General features: G+C 49.0%; 1 protein-coding gene across 16 annotated transcripts in view; it reads left to right on the plus strand.

Annotated features, from left to right (window-relative positions):
• The window catches only part of LOC121597089, a 70,445-nt gene extending 48,847 nt beyond the window's left edge, over positions 1-21,598 (plus strand). For 9 of the 16 annotated variants that reach the window (XM_041922604.1, XM_041922609.1, XM_041922606.1 and 6 more), the window contains exons 5-28: positions 724-1,426; positions 1,556-1,703; positions 4,799-5,277; positions 5,420-5,788; positions 6,221-6,724; positions 7,322-7,470; positions 7,556-7,840; positions 7,923-8,210; positions 8,278-8,364; positions 8,434-8,499; positions 8,755-8,799; positions 9,423-9,464; positions 9,529-9,618; positions 9,685-9,764; positions 9,831-9,979; positions 10,066-14,638; positions 14,771-14,904; positions 14,977-15,089; positions 16,613-16,734; positions 16,800-16,950; positions 17,026-17,213; positions 17,641-18,616; positions 18,691-18,812; positions 18,888-21,598. In XM_041922604.1, coding sequence (XP_041778538.1) covers positions 724-1,426; positions 1,556-1,703; positions 4,799-5,277; positions 5,420-5,788; positions 6,221-6,724; positions 7,322-7,470; positions 7,556-7,840; positions 7,923-8,210; positions 8,278-8,364; positions 8,434-8,499; positions 8,755-8,799; positions 9,423-9,464; positions 9,529-9,618; positions 9,685-9,764; positions 9,831-9,979; positions 10,066-14,638; positions 14,771-14,904; positions 14,977-15,089; positions 16,613-16,734; positions 16,800-16,950; positions 17,026-17,213; positions 17,641-18,616; positions 18,691-18,812; positions 18,888-19,044 — 10,020 coding nt within the window. In that variant the 3' untranslated portion in view covers positions 19,045-21,598. Of the gene's footprint in view, positions 1-723; positions 1,427-1,555; positions 1,704-4,798; positions 5,278-5,419; positions 5,789-6,220; positions 6,725-7,321; positions 7,471-7,555; positions 7,841-7,922; positions 8,211-8,277; positions 8,365-8,433; positions 8,500-8,754; positions 8,800-9,422; positions 9,465-9,528; positions 9,619-9,684; positions 9,765-9,830; positions 9,980-10,065; positions 14,639-14,770; positions 14,905-14,976; positions 15,090-16,612; positions 16,735-16,799; positions 16,951-17,025; positions 17,214-17,640; positions 18,617-18,690; positions 18,813-18,887 lie in introns of those variants that run through there. The other 7 variants (XM_041922613.1, XM_041922617.1, XM_041922611.1 and 4 more) reach the window with 7 other exon arrangements.
• Positions 21,599-22,812: the final 1,214 nt, after the last annotated feature.

The raw sequence follows: 22,812 nt of genomic DNA on the forward strand, positions 1-22,812 counted from the left end.
AAAACGAGCAAGAAGAAATAAAAACCACACACTCTCTCTCTCGTGTATGTGAGCAGGATTTTTGCCAGAGGTAAAATTCGTTTCATGCACACACCACGAAAAAACCAAAAAGAAAAAGGCACGAAATTTAATTTACGAAAAATGTCCACCGAACGTGAACGACGACGGGTACCGCAACGATTCACCCCACCTCACATTCATCTATCGTGTGTACGTGTGGTACATCACACACAATTGGTTGGAAAAGATTGTTTTTTGTTTTGTTGGTTGCTGGGGCACCATACCACGCGATTGCATGATTCGAACGGTCCACTGCCCACGCGACAAGTTCCACAACCGCTCACCAGAGCGTATGAGTTTGCAACTGAACCTCTGAACCCTTATAATGGGAATGCAAGTACCTACTGGATGATGGAATGTCACATGAAGTTTACCCAAATCCCTCAATATCGAAGAATGTAGGAAGGAAAAAGGTGGCCAATGTAAATTTAATTAGTACCAGACGATGTAGGTAGACGAGCACGGAAGCTGATTACACTTCACTGCCATTACTCAATGAGAATGGAGCTTGTTTTGAGATAAAAAGCTTGTAATTAGAGATATGTTTTAACTATTTCTATGTGAGGGATGTTTATGAAAATTTAACTTTAAATAATTTTAGACTTTTAACACTCCTCTTTTCATTCAACTGAAGCTAACGTGTTTGCTTTTTCTCACTTCTAGAACTCACCCTCACCGTCCGCATCACAGGCCGCGGCCGCCGCTGCCTACAAACAGTCCCTCTACAGCCAGGCGACCCTGCACAAGGAGCTGATGGCCATTACGGCGGCCGCAGCAGCTGCCCAGAATCAACAGCATTCCGGTGGAGGAAGTGGCGGCGGTGGTGGAGGAGGAGGAGGTGGCAGCTCAAGCAGTCAACAGTCCCAGCAGCACCAGCAGCAGCAGCAACAGCAGCAGCAGCAGCAGCAGCAACAACTGCAGCAGCAGCAACTGCAGCAACACCAGCAGCATCAGCTCGCCAGCCTCGGCATGCTGGCCGGGCTCGGTGGCACCGGCAGCAGTGGCAGCGCCAGTCCCGGCAGCTCATCCTCCAAACAGAAATCCTCCTCGTCCGGCGGCGGTGGATCGTCCTCCTCGCTCGCGTCACCGCACGGTGCGAGCCGGCTGATTGGGAACGATTCGATATCGATCACGCGCGGTTCCAGCTCGCCCTCGATGAGCTCGAGCAAACAGCAGCCAACGCCCAGCGTTACCATCAGTGCCAGCCACGGGAATCCCGGGTCCTCCTCATCCTCCTCCTCCGCCTCGTCCACCCAGCAGAACCATCTGCAGAATCTGTCGTCGTCGTCGCGTTCGTCGAAGGATGGCAAGGGTGGCAATAGCAACAACGCCAATGCCAGCGGTGGACCAAGTGCGGCCGATCTGGGTGAGTGTGTTGTGCCCTTCCTACCTCCGCGTTGGATGTGGAATAGTGTAACGACATCGAAAGCGTGCACCAATAAACTAACTTGGTTTGTGTTGGCCTTCTCCACACCTCTTCCCTCTGACTCCGTAGGTCTGAGCGCGTCCATGAACGCCCTGAGCACACTGTCGCAGTTTAACAATCTCGACCTGACGACGCAGCAGAACATGACGGCCACGATGAACGCACTGGCAGCGAGCCAGGCCAAAGCGAAGGACTACATCTCCTCCGGGATACTGAAGTGAGTGTGTGTGTGTGTGTGTGTGTGTGTGTGTGTGTGTGTGTGTGTGATTGTGTGATTGGGAGGGGTGATGGGGTGCATCGCTCGGTGGTACGCCAAACAAGCGCAACTAAACAGTGTTGCATCCGGGCCGGACGAGCGCGCTAGATAGCTGCGATAGAGAGGTCCATTGTGGGTAGTTTTTTGTTGTTGTTTTAGAGATGCTTTTCGCGAATAATTTTAATGCATCGACAGAGTGTCCTTCTGGATCGATGGAACGAAATTCCCGGGCTGGGTTGTATCGTTGGTAGCATTTTGGGGGCGTTTATAGATGGAAATGTATTCTAGCGAGTGTCAGACATGCAGGGACACGAAACTTGGAGACCAAAGATAACACCGAAGCGATGGGAAGGGGTTGACGCTTTGTTCCGAGTTTCCTGGTAAAAACCGTCCTTTATTCCAACATGAAGGGAAATTAAAAGCGCGTGATGTTCTGGGAAGTGTGAGGCGACAGTGCTGCTATATTCCACGAAAAAACAAACCGAAACCATTCGTTGCCGGCAAGGAGAAAGCTGATGGAAATGAATGGAAAGAATCTAGTTTCTTTTTGCGTGAGATTTCGCTCTATTCTTTTTCACCGCTTAGTCTCGCCTAGTGGTCCATCCAATCCTTTTCGCTTTGTAAATGTGTATCCGCGTGTGATCTTGCCCATTTTGTGAAATCTCCAGCCTTGTTGGGAGGATAGCGGTGTGGCTGTGTTGGTTGGTTAGATGTACCAGAGCCTCGGTAAATCACCTCCTCCGACCCGACGCCCATGGTCCCGTACCAGGTCGTTTTGTGTGGATTTCGGTGGATGGTGAGTTTGCTGCCCCCGATAATATGATGGTCTGTACAAATCCACCAGCGTAAGAGCGCTGACTCGATGAAGAACTACTACCTACACCGAACTGAACCGAACCGAACCCCCCCCCCCCCACCCCATCATCAGCCCCTTCCGAAAACCTCCGCACGTGTGCTCACGATGGCGAAGGATATAGGAAATGTAAACGAATAAATTATTCCGTCCCTTGGCCCGTGGAAAATGGAATGGGATTGGGTGGTAGAGAGAGAGAGAGAGGAAGAGCAATTTCATCGTTCGGGAAATTTTGGAACATGAGGTGAGAGAGTGGGGGTAGCTGGTGGTCGGACGACGGCTGCTGGTGATGGTGGGCGCATTTTCATTCGTTCGGCGTTTGTGCAAAACCGGGGCTTAGGAAGCGACAGGGAAGCGAAGGACGACAACACACTGCTGGCTGCTGGTGCCTGTGCTCTGCTGGTGATGGTAAAGTTTGCTGGAGTCGTGCTTGCATCATGGCGTCAGGCGGTTCTTTCACTCGGCAAAGGGAGCCTTTTTTTGTTTTGTGGTGCTCTCCGTCCTGTGGATGATGCTCCTTCTCCTTTTCCTCCTCCTCGCAATCGTTGGGAGGCACAGCGTGATGCTACAAATGAGGGGTCGTTCCGCGCTAGTTCCCATCTGCCTCCGTTCACCGTTCATCCCAATGGAGAATTTCACATCAGGGAAAACTACCGCTCCTTTTTCCTTCCTCCATTGCTCCTCTCCCCTCAAGCCATTCAGTTGCTTCTTCAACCCGCTTCTTGCCGATTGCGTATGCCTGCCATTTGCTTTCGCGCATGTGTCCCCTGCCCTGGAGAACGGTGCTGTGGTGCAGCAATGCCGTTGGAACTTGTGCCCGGATGGCACAGCAAGTTCCATTGCTAAGGAAAAATGGGAGAGTGAAGTAAAAAAAAAAATACAAACACACCACATCCCTCAACCAACCGATGGTGGATGGGACCAGTGGAAAAGTCTACGTGAACCGAAGCCTTTTTCTCACCAAGCGCGCGGGGCCATATGCGGAAGGATTTGTGTCCGTTTTTCGTTTTTTTTTCTCTTCATTCGACATTCGATTCCCGGCACGGTGAGGAGCTTCTACTCGTTCTAGTTCTTTGCTCAACGGGAGGAAGTTATCTTCATCCCTTCCAGGCAAAAACAGTCCACCGGCAGTGCACCGAGCGCTCGTTGCGTTCGAAATGTATTCCACATTGCGCACTTGTGTCTGTGTGTGTGGTGTGCACTTTGGATGGGTGGAGAATAAGTCCCCATTCCTCCCAATGCTGCTGCTGCTGCTGCTGCTGCTGCTGCTAATGAATGTGAACTTTCAGTTAAACGCCGTGAGGTGGTGGTGGTTTGAGTGGAAGCAATGGACGGGGTCGTGGACGGGGTGAGACAAATAAAACTCGGTCCTATGGTGCGAAATTCTCCGTCATTCCCTGGGACGAAGGGCACTGAGAGATGCTCAGTTCGGTTCAGTGCCGCACTTTCCCATACTTTTACATTTTACCTCCGGGAAGGGTGTTTTTGTTGTTGTCGCGCTCTATTGCAGATGTAGCCGAGTTCTAGAGCCTGGAAGCGGGATTTTTCGTTCTTTTTTTCGGAAGAATTGGTCCCTGCAGCTGCATCAGTTCCATTGGCACTTTTGCTGGGAGTCTATAATCGATAGCTGGCTGGTAGTGGCCCTGTGCTTTACACAGAGCTGCGGCCTTGCCTTATGCTGCGGTAGCATTTCGGTCCCAAAAGATACATTTTCTGGTGTTGCAGCGGCGGCGTACAGACACTTTTGGAGCGGTTTGGGAGCGTTGTGCAACCAAATCGCTGAATCGCTTCAACCTCTTGGTCCTAGTATCTTAGCAGTTTAATGTCCAAAAATGGGAGAACAAGTACACCCAAGAGCATTTTCCAATTGACTGCATCGGGAAATCGATTGTGGTGGCAATTTGGATCGGTGCCATTATAATTACATTGCGTTGCGCTTGCGAGAGTTCTTGATGGATAGTTCACAGCCTTTTAAATGATTCTAGTGCGTTAGGGATAAACAAATAAGCAGCTAAGTAGAATAAATTAAAGAATCTTTAGTAGTGTCTTAGTGTTTCGATTTTGTTGTAGTTTGTGTTTAGATATCAGTTACATGTCCTTGACGTCAATGATCCTAATCTCTTCCATTTTCCGCTTTATCTTTCCGGTTTTATCATCCTTCTTTGGACTCATTCGCTTCGTGGAAAAAAAACACATTCATTAGTGATCCTTCCTCGCTGCTGGGCGTGCGTTTGCCACCGGACACGGAGATCATCAAGTACACCTCTTCCATCGTGGGGCCCAAAGCATCGGGCGGGACCGGCCGTGGACGTAAGAAAACCATTTCGTTAGAAGACAATTCCATTTTTGCTCAAATGCATGGTTTAAGTGCAGCCAAGCGCCAGCGACTGGAACCGAACGAGTATGGAGGAGGAGGAGGCGGTGGCGGCAGTAACAACAGTGGTGGCGGCGGCGGTGGTGGCAGTGGCAGCTCGCATCTCAGCTCGGGCAGTGGAAGCGGCGGCTCGGCCGGACTGCTTCCGCCCGGTCTCTCCCATCACCACCACCATCAGCTCGGTAGCAACGGTGGGCTAGGCTCGGGAGCATCGTCCGGGACGGGCGGATCGAACGATCGGATCGAGGTCATCAAACTGCCACCGACCATCACCTCGAACGGGGTGTACAATGCCGGAAAGGGCGCGGGTAAGTAAGCGCCGCGGACCATGCATAAGCGCTCCTTTGAAAGTTGTCTCCTTTTTTTTCTCTCTTGTTTCTTGCGAATTCGTTTGTGGGTGTGATTGGACGGGAAGTGTAATGGTTGTTTCTATTTCTCTTCCCCCTGCAGGTAAAGATTCCATGATGGATCATATGAACGAATGGTCGGGACTTAATCTGAGCGCGAAAGGATCGGGTGGAAGTGGTGGGTCATCTTCGGCCGCTGCCACCATTGTGTCCTCGTTGACGGTGGGCGGTATGAACAGTAGCGGAAGCAAAAATCAATCATCCGGCATGATGGAGCAGGACGATGCACCGCTGAACCTGTCGATGAAACCGTCAAAATCGTCCAACGAAGGAATGCGCAGTGAATCCACCCACTCGGCATCTTCGTCCTCACCTGCCATGTCCGGTGCGAGTGCCAATAGTTTGCAGAGCCTGAGCACCATCACGGCGGCGCTCGGTGGAGCGGGCGGCAATGCGAACGATTCGTCACGATGTAAGTATTTGGGGCGGGTTGTCTATGTTCCATTTTTCCGTTTTAATTTTCGAGTAGGAAAAGCGGAGGGAACCTTTTTTTGCGATCAACAATGTGCAAGAAAATTTAAGCAGAAACCCGTTGATGATTTTGGACATACATTGTGCACATGTCAGAAATAAGTTCTCAAGACCATTGAAGCCGAAGCAAATTGTGAGATTTTACTGGTTTGATATTTCTTCTAGTAATCTCTCAGTTTATCTCAGGACATTCGTGAGATGATCCTCGCTTATGTTTTCAATCTTCCCTTCACCTAGCAAAACCCTATTAGCCTTTGTTTGTATCCTTTGTGACTCTATTTTTCCATTTTCTTCTCTCTTTGATCAACTGTTTCGATCCTTGGAACGTTCAAATGGACGTAATTTTGTACCAAACCCCTAAAAATTAAAACAGCGCGTCGAAAGTCCGACAATAAAAACCGTCGCAATGCGGCGGCTGCAGCAGCGGCAGCGGCGGCCGCTGCCGCTGCCGCTCTCGGGGCCGGTCCCCTCGGCCTGGACGGGAGTGTCAACATGAGCCTGGCATCGGCAGCAGCCGCATACGCTGCGGCCGCACCGGTCTCGACCGGTGCAGGTCTGGGCACCGGTACGAACAGCACCAGCACGCTCAACTCCCTGCTGATGGCGTCGGTCGGGACCGGCTCGGGTACCAATACCATCACCACCACCTCCAACACAACCACCAGCGGCGGCGGTAGCAGTGGCAGCGGAAGCGGTGGGGGCATTGCCGGGGGCAGCAGTAGCGCCGCCGGTGGCGCTTCGTCCTCGGCCACGGCTGCTGCCAATGTCGCCAACCATCAGCTGATGGCGGCTCAGCTGGGCTTCAACAGCTCACTGTCGGAGCTTTTGAAAATCTCCAATTACGAGGAGTACGATTACGCATCGCTCAGCGGCGGATGTTAGTATCTTTTACTGAACATTTTCCATTTTCCCTACGCGCCACCTTCCTGTGCTCTCTTTTCCTTTCCCTCTTTCACAATATCCCGCGCTGCTTTAGTAATGCAAAAACGTAAGAGGGGGATGATCAATCATGTGTTCATCATGTTGATAACTGGAAAACGTTTCGGACCTAAACGATAGAACATACGACAAAAATAATCTCTTATCTAGACGGAAAGAGAATGGACAGGGAAAGCATGTATTTAGGGGAACATCTAACAAGGAAGGAAGCGAAATTTGCATGAAATCGCTTATAACATCTGTCAGGCCTTTTCGTTTCATCACAATCATCGTTTCGGAGTGCATTTGCATCCTGCTTGACGCAAAACAAAAACCCAATGTTGAATATCCCGACGCTTCCTGTTCTAATAATACACACACTGTCTGCCACACGATTTCTCACTCCATTACTTATCGTGCAATGTTAAACACGATTGTAACAATACACGCGCTTGCACACAATTGATCGCTTACTAGAGATAGAGTGAAGGAACGCATGCGTTGTAGTTGCGGAAAATTAATGCAAAATTATTATTCCTTTTCATGGCTAATGCAGCTCAATTCAAGGAAGGCCGTCCACGCAATCTGGGCCGAGGTGTGTCCAAGCCGAAGAAGAACACCGTTGCCTCCCTGTTGGCGCAGAGCCGTGCCGTTGGCTCGAAGCCACTGACTGCCCAGCAGTTGCTCACACAGGATGCAGAAATTGTAAGTTCTAAATCGCTTTCAGAGCGATGATGAATCGCTCTGTTCTTCTCAGTTACTTAACCAGCAATCTGCTCTGTTTCCTTAGGAAAAGCTACGCCAGGCAATGCTTGAGGCGAGTCGAAACCAATCGATGGACAATAGCACCTCCAACACCAACACCGACACCGAAAGCATCTCCGAGAGCGGCATGTCCGAGTCGGAGGGCGAGGAGCACATTAACTTGAAGGAGCTTCGCGTTCCGCTCGAGAAGGGTTGGCGCCGAGAGACGGTGATTCGCGGGCTCACGAGAAACGGACACATCAAGGGTGATGTGTACTACTACCCACCGCAGAGCGTGAACAAGATGAAGGGCATGAATCAAATTCAGCTGGTAAGTTGTATTGAAAACGTATAATTTGGGGTGAAACTACAACTGACATTAAACCGGTCTCTTTCCTTCTTTCGGAATATAGTATCTAGATCAGTTTAAACCGAAGGATCTGAGTCGCGATAACTTTAGCTTCTCGGCGAAGGCCATCGTTGGTACGTTCCTGCAACCTGCCCCACTGCCGTACGCGACGGACGGTGAGTTCATCAAGATGACGGACGTTGAGGTGGCACGCCGGCTGGAGGATCTGAAAATGTTCACCCGGCATGCGGGACTCGGTGTAGAACAGAGGATCGAAATAGCCAAGCAACAGCAGGCACTGCGGGACGCAAAGAAGTTGGCCAAGGAAGAGATGAACAAAAACAAGGAAAAGGTAAGTTTAGTGAGAAGAAAACTTGGGCTAGAATTAGGCACTTACTTTTATGTGTGTTATTCTTCAGGCACGACAGGCAAAAGAAGCTGAACGGAATGAACGCTTGGAGCAGCAGCGCAAAGAGAGGGAACTGAAAAATCAACAGGCACTAGAGGTAAAGACGAATAAATGTACAATTATACTGAATGTGATATTTATATGTTACTGTTTTCCTTCGAAATAGGCAAAGAAGAAGCGTGAAGAGGAACTTGCACGACAGAAAGCGGAGGAAGCCGCCCGTAAGGCACAGGTATGTAAAATTATGCATTACGATGAAGTGGATTTCTTTAAAAGATGGTCAGAATTACTTGTTTTAAGCGTATTGAGAGTATCATTTCGAACATGATTTATTGGAAATATGTACTCTTAATGTTTGGTTTTTTTCCTTTCATTTCTTATAAATTTGAATGTGGCCAACCCCGAATCTCTTGTCTGTTTCGAATTGGTCTTAAATCGGATGAATGATTCGAAATTGTCACACAAAAATTGGTTGTGCTTCTGGCAGGAAAAAGAACAGAAACGACAGCAGGCACTTCTGCAGAAGGAACAGGTACAAAGATCTTCGTTAACCCACAGCAAGTGACTTGCTCATTCCCGTTGTCCAAATTGTGTTTCACCATGTTGCGTGTGTGTGTTTGTTAGCTGGCTTGTGTATCCGTAATCTATACAATAGCAAAGACATCAGAATTTGTACAGAGTTAACCCCGTCCAATAGATGAACTATAGACATCATTTGTTCCTGTGTGTGTGTTTGTAAATGTGTCTCTTGTTTCGTTTCCTTCTTGATCTGTGTCAATTTGTGATGTACTACTCCTGATCCTTGTCTACCTTATTTATGTTGTAACAGCTTATCGTTTCTTAATTTTTCTTGTGCGGTATAATTTTTTGTTTGTTATCAAAGCCTTTCTTATGTTGTTTCAATATTTCACTGAGGACAACAATCTCTCTAGTTGTAGATAGCTCCCGTGAATGTAGGTCACAAGTTATTAAACAAGAATAGTACCGTGCACGTTAGACCAAAAGAAAACAAAACCATTAGGAAATCCCTCCCAAGCTTATGTTTGTTTCTGTTTCCTCTTGTGTTTATAACATCCTTTTGTGTTCCCTGTAATGCCGTAACCATAATGTTTACATACATAGTGCTAATGAGTTTATGACTTGATCTAATTTCAGGAACTTGCCAAGCAGAAGGAGTTGATGTATGCAATGGAAATGGTAAGAAATCTGCGACCTAACCGCAACGGAAAACATGATTATTTATTACTTGTTCGCTTTACAGGAACGTGAAAGACGAAGGCAACATATGGCCCTGATAAAACAGTTAGAACTGCGTCGCAAATTCGAAGAGAAGGAAAAGAAGAAACACCAGGTAAGGGTCATCGGTTCATTGTGACTTTATTTCAATCGTTTCATTAATGTTGTATTTTCATTGCAGGTGATTCTGGATAAGTTGATCCAACGGGAGAAGAAACTCGTGATGAGAAAGCGGGACACAAACATTCTAGCCGAATTGAGGTAAGTGGAACGGTGTGGTAAGAGCTCTAGCGGAATGGATCTCACATTGATTGTTGATCTTCACAGAAAACCTCAAGAAGACTCCGAGATCGTGGATCAAACGGTGTTGCCTTCTTTCTCAAGAATTCCTGGCCTCAAGCTTACGGGTACTGGGTATGCTGATCTGCTGATGGTGTTTGAGTTCTTGCACAACTTTGGCGAAACGCTTGGATTCGGTGAGTATAATGTTCCTAATTTGTTTATGTTTCATGCTGTAGAACGGCCATTTTAATCGATTGTACCCGTGTTTTCTTTGGTTTAGACATGGAGTCACTGCCCAATTTGCAATCTTTGCATCTCGCACTAACGTCGGAGAACGCGATCGATGCCGAGGAAGAGCTGCTGTCTGTGATGACACATCTCCTTGTGTGCGCAATAGAAGATCCGGGCATCCCCAACCCAGGCCGCCATACGACACTGCTCGGCCAAACGCTACGCCAGGCGGACATCACGCACACGAACGTGTCGGAAATATTGCGCATCTATCTGTACGCGGTGGCCACCGGCGAGGTGAAGCTACAGTCCGGCATCAATCTCGAACGCGATCGTGACGCCCCGTCCAAGCATCATCTAGTCAATGACGAGGATTTCAAGATGTGCAGCACGAAGAACTCCCAGTTCTACGAGCTGCTGGCCGAGAACGCGCGCTACAAACTGTCCGAGCTGCTGAAGGACAAACCGTTCGTGGCGCTCAACCCAACCACCAAGACGGAAATTCTGGCCATGCTGTGCAACGATCTGCTCATGAACAAAGCCGTCTGCAAGCAGATCGATAGCAGTCTGGAGGCGCAAGCGCAACTGAAAAAGGAACGGTACCTGCTGGACAACAAAATCCGAAAGTACAAGATGCTGGTAGCTCGCAAACAGCGGCTGGAGCAGTACGAGAAGGCACAGCAAGCAGCGCTGGAGAAATCACTCTCCATGAAGGCAGCCGAAGAAGCGAAACGTGCGGAAGAGGCCGCGGCAATGGCGGCCGCAGCAGCAGCAGCGGAAGCAGCCGCAGCAGCAGCAGCCGAGGCGGCAGCTTCAGCAGCGACCGCGTCGTCAGAAGAAGCAGCGTTAGCAGCCGAGGGAGAGACTAAGCTTCCGGCAGGTGAAACTGATGCCACAGCGGGTGACAGTGAGTGTGAAGTGGTTGAGAACGGTACGGTGAAGGAATCGGCGCCACCAGTGGAAGGGGAAGGATTCAATTCCGTCCCACCGCCCGAAGGAGCAAGTGGGCAGGGAGAGCTGGAAGAAGGTGAAATTGTTAACAAGAAAGATTTCGGTGCGGAAGGACATAAGACTGATGATGACGATGATGATGACGATAATGACGTTGTAGAAATCGTCCCAATGCCGGTAACGTGTACAGTGACGGAAGATTCCTGTCCAAACACTATCCCCACATCGTCCGAGGTGGAAGGGGAAGAAAATGGCCAGTCAAAGCTAGACACTACCGCTGCGCCAGAATCGGGTGAACCAATGGATACGTCATCGGTAGAACCGTCCGAGTCCAGCTCACTCAATCAAAACCACACCGAATCTCTGAATGGTATCGACGCTCCTACGCCTGGCGGTGATGGTTGTTCTACTCGGATCGAAGGAAACGGTCCTAGCGCACATCATCCACTGCCGGAGGAACATCACGCTCCGCCAACCACACCTCCTCCACCACCACCACCGCCACCATCGCAGCACGCCATCGTGCATCCTGTAATGCAGCAGCACAACAAGGCGATCATGCAGCTAGAGCCAGGGGAAATACCGCCACCCGGTATGGACATTTCGGCACTGGGCATGCGTCACATGGCTGGAGGCGAAATACAGACGATATCTGTACCCTCAACGCCTGAGGAAAGCCCAGTGAAGATGGGCGAGGTGGGTGGTGAGACGCCCAACGGTGGTGTGTTCAATATTCCCGGCAAGCCACTAACCGCCGAAATGACCAACGGCGGCGAGCAACCGTCTCAGCAGCAGCAGACACCGCAAGTGCATCAGAATCAATCGAACAACTCCGCGTCGGAGTTGGATTTGCTGTCAAAGTCCATGATCAACGATCACAGCACATGCGGTGATCGGGCGGATGAAGACAACAGCGATCTGGAGAGCGAAGGCACTCAGCTGGAAGAGGACGAGGACGCCCATTTGACAGCGGAAGAGGCGCAGCGAAAGTATGACAAGATCCTGGAAACATCCTTCCAAAACAAGCAGCAGCTGGAGAACGCACTGAACCAGCTGCGGGTGAAATGCTTCGGACAGGATCGGTACTGGCGTCGGTACTGGAATCTGGGCAAGTGTGGCGGCATCTACGTCGAGGCGATGGAATCAACCCAGCCTGAGATGTATCGGTATGAGAATGCGCTCGAAGAAGTGCAGAGCCGACCCGACTACGTGCCGAAGTATGCGCCAGCCATCAAACCCGAGAACGCAGTGAAGCAGGATCCAGCGGAGGATGTTGCAGCAGAATGCAAGAAAGAGGAAGGTGAGGTTGATGCGGTAAAGCCTGAAATTATCGCTGACGCACAGGGCACGAAACAGAAACTGCAGCCCACGGAGGATCGAAAGCGAAAGCGTTGCTCATCGGTGTCGCTTAAAAAGTTGAAGAAAAAGAAAAAGAAGCAACGCACCACCTCCGAGGGTGGGGAATCGTTCCGTGGCAATCATGGCAGTGCTGCCGGTGGGTTTAACGATGCCGCCGACGATGAGGATGATGGTGATGATGAGGAAGAGGACGGGCCAGACGATGAGGACGACTGTTCGCGTACGAGCTTCAGCAATGGGCCAGCGCTGGAGGATGGTCGTACTGCTGATTCACAGTCCGATGATTGTAAAATCATCGAAGAGCCGGAAGTTGTGCAAAAGGAAGGCGCTAGCAATGGCGATAATGGTGCAAATGGACAATCCGCTACTCGTGAGGGTACGGGAGAGGATCGTACCGGGTCCTCGAGCGAGATCAATAATGGATCAAATGGCAACGCGGACGGAGAAGGCCATGGACAGAAGGAGAATGAAGCGCAACAGGAGAATCACAAATCGGTGGAAGATGGCCAATCGACGGAAGGCGCCCCGAACCATAACGCAACGCCCAAGAAGTCTGACGATCAGCTTATGGACATTGAGGATTCAATTCCGACAGCGATCCTCGTACAGAAGGGCAACGATCACGATGAAACGAAAACGGTGGAAGTGAATAATCAGATTGGTGGTGTGAACGTGTCGCCCCATCAGCCTAGCGCGGGCTCGGGAGTATCGGCAGCCACGCCCGAAGATGACGATGACGTGACGATGGTACAGGAGGAAACGCCCACGATCACCATCCCCGATGACGATACGGAGAGTGGCGATCGGATGCCGACGGCACCGTGCGAAGGTGTCAAGACGGAGCACGACAACAAGGGGTCAACGACGCTGACCGATAGCATGAACTGTGATATGAAGCCAAAACTGATGGAAAATGGAGTCGAGATGCGTGATCCGGGCGAGTTGGTCGAGTGTCAGCTGCAGGAGGTGGACGACGACGAGGAGATAGTGACGGGAGCTCGTGGAAACCACGGCAGTGCGAACGATTGCAAGCCAATGATCGCGGCCGGCGATAATGGTGGAGTTGATCGTAAGCCGCGCACGACGACGACCACCTCCTCGGTGATCTCGTACGGCAGCGACGTTGAGATGATCGAGGTCAAGGACGAAGACAGCAACAACTGTGCGGTCCGTGCTCCGATCACGCCGGGCAGCTACCTTTACCTGCGCAACACCGACACGAAGCAAGAGAAAGAGTTTAGCGATCAGCTGCTGAACCGTTGGTTCTCGATCGTGGACAAGGAGCTGCCGCTCTCGAGCACGGAATGTCCGCTGCCGACGATAAACGGCAGCACGCCCGCGTCTCTGGCGCGGCAAATCTTCACCAACATCACGTGCCGCGAAATCTGCCAGATTCAGGGCAACCGGTGGGACATTGGCAACAACATCCAGTTCTTCAGCGTGCCGCTGGAGAAGGGCGTCGAGATCCATTTCCCGAACGAGTCAATTCTGTCCATGTCCGGGCTGGACGATGACGAGATCAACGAGGTGATCGCCAAGAAGAGTCGCCCCGAACCGCTGCAGCTGTCCGACATGAAGCCGGCGTTCAAGCGGGAAACGATCGAGTACTCGTACAGCCAGCACCACCCGAACCAGATCCGGTTGCGGGCGGAGATGATGGCGGAAGAGACGGCCGATCCGGAAGAGTATGGGAACTTTTCGCTGCCGGCGTACATGACGCTTACCCTGTCGAATCTGACCGCGTACGTGCAGTGCGACCAGTTCCAACCGCTCCAGATGACACCGGAAGAGGAGAAGCAGCTGGAGGACGTGAAGCAGCACGGTGCACCGCAGAAAACCGAACCGCAGGTGGTGCCGCGTGAGTTTCGCTACGGCTGGTGGAAGATCAACGACATCGAGGAGCTGAACGAGCTGATCAAGGCGCTGAATCCGCGCGGCGTCCGTGAGCGGCTGCTGCGCCAGAGCCTGCTGGAATCGCTGGCGGAAAGTGTGAACCTGACCACGCCGCACCATGTGTCGCACCCGCGGGCAGCACCGCCACCGAACGGGTACATCGAGCCGGAAGCATGGAACGCCTGGAATCCGTCCATCGCGCGACGAGTCGAGGTCGCACTGCTCGACCAGATCGAAGCGATGGAGGACAAGGTGGCGAGCGCTTCGATGCAGGTGAAGGGCTGGCAGATGCCGCAGCGCGAGGGCGACAGCGAGAACGGGGTGGTGGAGGACGTGACGATCGAGATGCTGCGCGAGCGCATCCTCGGGCTGGAAGCGGCCATCGAACGGCGCTACCTCAAGCCACCGCTGGGAATCAAGTGAGTATGATCTGGAGAGCGACAGGGGGACAGTGGGTGTGGGCGGAACGGGTGGTGGGGGTGTGGAAAAACGGGGTGCTTTCCGCACGGCGTGTCGGTTGATTGTAATACCTCGTGAATTTGCTTCTTTGGGTCTCCCATCCACAGCACCACCGAGGCGCAGATGGCGGTCATTGCGCAGCAGGAGTCGCACAGCACTCAGAACAACGTCTCGAACCTGTCCAACTGCTCGAACAGTTCCGCCGAGGATGAGAATCTCCCGAAAGGTAAGAAAGACGGCAATGGAGATGATGGAGTGGAGTGGACAGTTGACTAACGCATTTCCTTCTTCCCAACAGGTCTGCTGTCATGGCGCGACGCAGTAGAACGATCCGTCACTACCGCACAACTCTCGATGGCACTGTACGTGCTGGAATCGTGCGTCGCCTGGGACAAGAGCATCATGAAAGCGGTACGTAGTGTAGTAGGATCCTTTCTGGAGGATGGTGTGCGTGTGTGTGTGTGTATAATGTTTTAAGCACCACCCACAAAGTACACAAGAGTTTTGGGTTGTGTGTGTTTTGGTGTGATGTTTGTGTACTGTTGGTCTTTTGTGGTGTGTGTCGCCCAGTCAATACTTTTCGCTGTACTTTGTGCTAAGGATCGTACACGTGTTACTGTTTCACTGGGATGATGTTGTTATTGTACGATTTCGGCCCAACTCAAAAGGGTACGGGAGTTTTGGGTTTCCGAGAATGACGTTTATATTAGCTAGCAGTATATCTACTGGCCTTGAGTGGTCCATCCATCATCGTCTTTGTTGCCGCCGTCTCGTCGTCATCATCAACACCGTTGCCCGGCTGCGATACAGATAGCAGGACCATCTACTTTCCCGCTTTGCTTAACCATTCCTTCTTACCCTGTTTGACGTGTGCGTTGCATGTTCTTAGTGCTGTGTGTGTGTGTTTGTTTTGACTGCTTTGCACCGATTTTAGCATGATTTTTATATACAATTGTTACAAAGCACTCCTTTTTCTGTATTCTCTCATGGCATGATATTTGGGTTTGCATCTAGTTGTTTTGTTTGAACATGTTTTGTTTTATGATTGTTGTTTTGTCAGTTCAGTTGTTTTGTAACCGTTCTATTCCATGTACTCGTTTGGTTTGGTTGTGTCGTGAATGAATGTTTTCAATGTTGTTGTTTTTTTACGCTCACCCGTTTTTGCGGGCGGCTGCTCGTTTTTGCTTTTGATACTGATTGCTGTTTTTCTTTCTTTATCATTTTCTTTCTTTTTCATTCTGATGAAAATTGTGCAATGTGCTCTGTTTTTGGTGTTTTTTTTCTTACTTCTTCTTACTTGTATCTATTCGTTTGGCGAAACGGGCACACAACTCCACAACTGCTTGGCGCTGTGCACCCTTCGTTTGCTGTCGTTGGTGAATGTGTTTCCCGTGTTTCCTTGCTATTAACTGGGATTGGGATTTTGATACTGGCGGTAATGATGAACCCCCCATTTTCTGGCGCTGCGAATCTACCATTTGACAATCGCAATTTTGGACTGATGACGTGGGATCACATGTCGGTTGATCTCCACCGTCATCTCTTTTATGAAATAATGCTACGCTTGTCGCATGACAATCGATGATGCTCATCGCTGATGATTGATTGTTTAGCAATGCACGAAGGGGGGAAAGAATGGAAGCAAAAAGGCAACGAGCAAGTCAAGCAAGAAGAAGAGCGGCGGTGCAGCTGCAAACGCAAACCAGCAAGATTCGCCGGCCAGCAAGAAAGGCACTGCTTCTAATAACAATACTACTACTAGTCCTACTACTACCACCTCCACTACCACTACTAACATCTCGGGATCCTCCTGGGAGTGCTCGGCGATGACGGCGGCAACAGAGACGATGAACACCGGCAGCAGCAACGCGGCCAATGGCAAACCGAAGAAGAAAACTCTCTCGAAATCCAAATTGTCTTCCCTTCTATTGCAGAATTGTCAGTTCTGTCAATCGGGAGAGTCCGAGGACAAGCTGCTGCTGTGCGACGGCTGCGACCGGGGCTACCACACCTACTGCTTCAAGCCACGCATGGACAAGATTCCGGACGGTGATTGGTAAGTGTATGGTAAATGGTAATTCTTCCCCACGATGCTAACCTTCTGTGTTTGCTTCGTTTTAGGTATTGTTTTGAGTGTAAAAACAAAGCTACTGGTGATAGGAAGTGTATAGTTTGTGGAGGACTACGACCACCGCCGCTCGGCAAGATGGTCTACTGTGAACTGTGTCCACGGGCCTACCATCAGGACTGCTACATACCGCCGATGCTGAAGGTATGAGTTTGAAGGGAAAAAGATGGAATTGATAATGAATGTTAACGTAACGCTTTTTTGGTGTTATCATTTCAGTATCCACGAGGCAAATGGTACTGCCAGAACTGTGTTGCAAAGGCACCGCCAAAGAAGAAGCCGCAGCGTAAGCCGAAGGAACGCACCACCAACAACAGCTCCCAGTCGCTGCTGAACAGCTCGCTCAACAGCTCGCAGAACCAGTCGCTCAACTCGTCCCACGAGGATATCGCAACGACCCCGTTAAGGTAGCTATTTGTTGTTGTATCCTAACACCCGTGCCTTGCACGCACAATACACACTCACAGTCACCCGCTCTCTCTCTATTCACACACTAAAACGCTCATCATTTCATTTCCAATTAACAAACACAGTTGATCATAAGACACACGCACACACACTTGTTTCTCGTACCATTGTGCAGCTGCTTCTCTCTTTATGATTTGCTCATCTTGTGCTTGTGTTGTCCCCTACAACCACACACATACACACTCACTGTCTGGTGTAGTTGGGAGGGGTTTTTTCTTGGTGTATCCTTTAACCAATCGAAACCGCTTTCGCTTTCGCTGTGGTTCCGCCAACCGTGTGGGAACCACACGCGGCCTAACACACATGATCGTTGTCGTAAAGATGAGAACAATTTAGAAGATATTAAAGAGAACCCAATTAATACAGTCCAGCACATTCAATAGCGTCCACGAGTCATGAAGAATCGTCGGCGCCACAACATCTACAGCCACCGCATAGCAGCGTGCCGGGAGTACCGATGCCAGCGGCAACTGCAACAGCCTCAACATCATCGGCTTACCATCATCAACTTCAGCAGCAGCAGCAGCAGCAACATCCACAGCAACCACTACCACCACCATCACATCCGCAACAGTATGGAGGGACACCCTTGGTTGATGCGAACAACTACGCCATGTGTCATCCCCCGGTCCCGAACGAAACGATGGCGCTGTATGGTCAACAGCAAGCACAGCAGCAGCAGCAGCAGCAATACTATCAGCAGTACTATCAGCAACAACAGCCTTCAACCTCGGTTGGGTCAGCCCTAGCTCCGCCAGCACCGCCACAGCAACCGTATTATCCAACTCCGGTCGAAAGTAGCGCGACCAGCGCAGCCACAGTAGAGCAAGAAGCACAGTCGGATTACGTCGCCTCGGGTGAGACAGCACAATATTCCGCCACCGAAGGCTACACCCACGCACAAAGCACATCGGAGTGTGAGCCAGATCAGCAGGAATCACCCGCTGAAGTGGACGATCAAATCGAAGCGTCATCGGAATCGCCCGTTCCCGCCGCTGGTGGTGGTGAATTTTATTCACCTTCAAGCAACGCGATGAATGCGGCCGGCAGCTCGACAAGCTATCTGGACAGCGATCGTACACCCGGCGGGCACGATGGAGAGGAGGGCAGCTGTGGTGGCGACTCGTCGGAAGAGTATCAACCGCGACCGTCACCGGTGAAGGACTCGCTGTGTCTGGCGGGCAGCAGTAGCAGTAGCAGCAGTAGTATTAGCGATCACCAGCGCAAGGAGCGGTCGAAGGAGCGCGACGAAGCGAAGGAGCGTGCCAAGCAGGAGAAGAAGGCCACCAAAAGACTGCTGAAAGAGTTGGCCGTCTGCAAAACCATCCTGGAGGAAATGGAGGTAATTTGTGGAATGAAATGGAAGGTTTTTTTTTATCAGTTGTTTATAATGCTCTTTTGCTCTCTTTCATGTAGCTTCACGAAGACTCGTGGCCATTTTTGCTGCCGGTAAACACCAAACAGTTTCCGACGTATCGTAAGGTCATCAAAAGCCCGATGGATCTTTCGACGATTAAGAAACGCCTCCAGGATTTAGTGTGAGTAAAGAAAAACATTGTTAAAATACTTTGCTTTGTGCTTAACGCTGACATTCCTTCCGCTCACTTTTATAGATATAAATCACGCGAAGACTTTATAGCAGACGTGCGGCAAATTTTCGACAACTGTGAAGTCTTCAACGAGGATGACTCACCTGTCGGCATTGCCGGGCACGGTATGCGCAAGTTCTTCGAGCAACGATGGGCTGACTTGACGGACAAGCACTCTTGATACCATCAGCTGCATCAACCGCATCCCACTTCCCGTGGCAGCACCACCACATCCGGAAAGGAGGTCGAGATGGACGCCAAACCATCGGAAGACACGGGAACGTTTCTAACGCCTCCGCTTCCTCCACCACCTTCGTCACCATCGGCACAACTACAGCCATCTTCTCCGGCGCCAACGCAAATGACTCCATCCTCATCCTACTCTTCAACGTCGCTACTGCCAAACCAACAACAGTATTGGATGGAGCAAGGTGGTAGTAGCGGTGATGAGCGATCCCCAGAAAAGAACGATTATGATTTGGACGCTGGACGCAGCTGTAGTACGGTTGGTAAGGATAATGCTGCCAACGATAATGATCAGGTGTAGCAAACTCTGCTACACCGAACAGAGACAATGGTGGCAAGCATTGAGTAATGGTAGAGAGAGGCAAGCGACAGCTAGAGAGGACAGTACACAGTACAAGATGCATTACAGCACGTGCGCGCGTTATTTATAGACCCCAGAGAGAACCAGAGAAATAAGACTGTGTCCGCCGCAGCGTTCTGGAGTTGACAGGCGGCAGAGAAACCACACAGAAAATGCATACACTGTGTGTGTGTGTGAACATAATTAGTGTGATTTGGAACACATCGAACAACTTGACAAAGGGCAGCAGGGAAGGAGGTGACACGATTTAGACACACAAAGGCAACGGTCCGCAGGGGCGCCTGATACTTTCTACTACCAACAACTGTATCGCAACTGTCTCTCCCTCTACATCACAAACACATCGATAAGGCCATTCGTATATTAGTTTAGTTAGTTATAGGTTAGTTTTCTTTTCCTTTCGTGACACAGTAAGATATTAGTGAGGCAAGGGAGCAGCAGAGAGAGATAGACAGGAACGATTAATGTGTACGGACATTGGTCGATTGGTTTTTTTTCCTGTACAAAACCCCGACCCCTTTTTTTATTTGCGTTTAAATGCCGCCCAACAAACCCCTTTTGTACATAGTAGGACATTAAAGTGTAGAACAGTAGATTGATTTGCCTTTCCATTGGTTTTATGAATTGAATGACGTATCACAAAGTGGGCGAACTGGAAGTGACCGTGGAGTACGGATTTACGTTAAGACAGAAAGAAGATTTCTCTTTTTATACCGTTTTTAAAAGGTGCAGTTGTTGGTGTCCTTGATGCCACTGCTACCGATCGGAAGGACACAGAGAGAAGAGAGTTGAGAAATTGGGTGGTTCATTCACGGAATCAGAAGAAAATGAGGCGGTGCATTATGAATCTTATGCATCATATGTGACTTCACCTTTTAAGAAAGTGCGAAAGTCATTCAAACGAGCCAACTTTTCATGTATATTCTGGATCACATTTCATAGAGTTAATTTCCTCATTGTACACCACGATGAAGGCGCACATTATTATAGGTTAGACAGAGTTTTGCTTTTACTTAAGTTGTACCTATCAGTAGGTGAACGGATAGGGCGAAGATATTCGGTATTGGATCTTAAAGATGTGATGTTTGCAAAGGGAGAACAACGTTTGGCATGTTGTGCGATGACGTTCGCATTCCTTCCATCCCAGGAAGGTGTGAATCGTTCTTTGGTAATACCTTCACCATCGGACGTTGGTAAGGATTGATATATTTATTAAATCGAGTGCGACCCACAGTTTGGTGCACGTAGCCGTAGGACCTAGGGACAAGAGAGAAGAGCAGCTATGAGTGTAGGAGTAAATGGGCAGGAACTGACTGAAGGAATAAAAAATAACTAGCGGACAAAACGCCTCAAACGATGAACAACATTAAGATATTTGTGCCCAGCTAGAACAGAAAATCAAGTATTTTTTACACATATATATATACATATATACATACACACATCCATTCACACACGTAAACACGCTGACACACTCATGGCAACCGGGGACAGATCTACGTATAATTTCTAACGTCGATTAGGTTTAGAAGGTGACAAACACACGGCAATGAAGTCACGACGATTGCACAGAAACGATTTTATTCTGTCGGACACAACACAATTAAAGGAAAGATCTATATATATTTTTTATGTTCAAACACAGTTCCTCAGGAAATGGGAAAAAGGGCAGCAAACGAAGGAAGGAACGAGTATCTCTTAAAAGGACGTATCATTTTCCGTTTGTCATAGACTTGGAAGCAGGCAAATGATATTTTTGATTGAAACACGGTAACAATGGTGGAAAAGATAGAGTGAAAGTCCACCAGCAAAGTAAACCGAAAACAGTTAATTGAACAGTACGAAAAACGGGCGTACAATTGAAGAGAAGAATCATGTATGTGAGTTAATAAGTAGATGAATCGTTGCTGAGATAATTAGAATGAAGCTCGTGGTAAACACACAACAACAACAAAAACTACTAAACTAACAACAAAACAAAGCATTTAGTAAGGAGTAGCAGAGATTGAAGCTCGAAGTCAAACATACTTTAGAATGCCATCCTTCCGGTAACCGGGAAAAAAACACGAAAACAAATAAAGAAACGAATCGCGTTTGAATGTGCTTGCAATAGTAGCGCAACAATGAAGCACCGGCGGAAACGGGGAGGATTCCTCCCAATTCGTTCAGCAAGCGAAAGAAATGGAAACGGAGCAATTATAATAGTGGTGGGTGGAAAATTCAATATTTGTCGTTTGGATCACGCGCAGCGAATCGATCGAGATCATCTACATTTGAGGTATGATATTGCTGTTGCCGCAGCAGCCGCTGCTACCGTTGATGATGCTATGCAGATGATTGCAGTTGAGCAATGTAGGAGTTTTTGTAGAAAGTGTGCTAATTTGTGTTGTATTATAGAGAAAAAGCAAAGCGCAAATGGAGAGAGGGCGTACTGTATAAAAGAAAATATCCACACACCGCAATGATCTTACCTAGGTTGCTCTTTGTAGGCAAGGACAAAAGAGAGGTACTGCTTACTTTTAATGTTTGCGTTTCTTTCGTCCATTTAGTTAGGCTGGTTTTATTTTCACGCCAAGATTGACTGTTAATAATTAATGTTAGTAAGAAATATTGTAAACGCTACTGAAGTGCATTGCATGTCCAATAAGTCTTGGGTTTGGTTTACATGTTTAATTTGCTCTTTTGTGCATAGAGTTGCTTTCTTTCCTTTTAAACCACAATGCGAAAGAGATATTTAAACGTGAGCTGTGTGAATTCTGTTTTGTTGCCCTCCAAATGTGTTAAAGTGATTGTGTAAATAGGCAGTCGATTATGTATTAACCGTGGAATGAGAGACGATTTTGATCTGAATGAGGACGTGGGAAGGGCAGGAGATGCAGAGCAAACTCGCGAGTAAAACACAAATTAAACAAACATACTTTCGACTCCGAACGATAAGCACTACAGTTAAGGTATATGATATTTGAAAAATAAATGATAAATTAGAGAGAAAAAAACTTATGAAACAATGAAACTGCCTATGAATGAAACTGTATGTTTCAGTTTTATATCACTATTTGAACATTTTACATGTTTTTGGGTAATTTTAGCTTGAAACATTTGCGATACAATTTTAAACATTTTAAACGGCCAATTCGTATCGAAATAATTCATTCCGTGAAATACTTCATGTGAAATGTTTCACACAACAAATTTGGATAGGCGTTACAAGCGTTACACATCGTTGGCAAGGCGTTACATTCGTTCGTTTGCGATCGGATTGTGGAAAATTTTATTGTTTTGTCGTGCAACTTATTTTAAACATCAGTCGTTCGCTTGTTTTACAGGAATTCTATCACTGTA

This window comes from Anopheles merus, chromosome 3R, assembly GCF_017562075.2.
Source record: "Anopheles merus strain MAF chromosome 3R, AmerM5.1, whole genome shotgun sequence".
NCBI classification, from domain to species: Eukaryota; Metazoa; Arthropoda; class Insecta; order Diptera; family Culicidae; genus Anopheles; species Anopheles merus.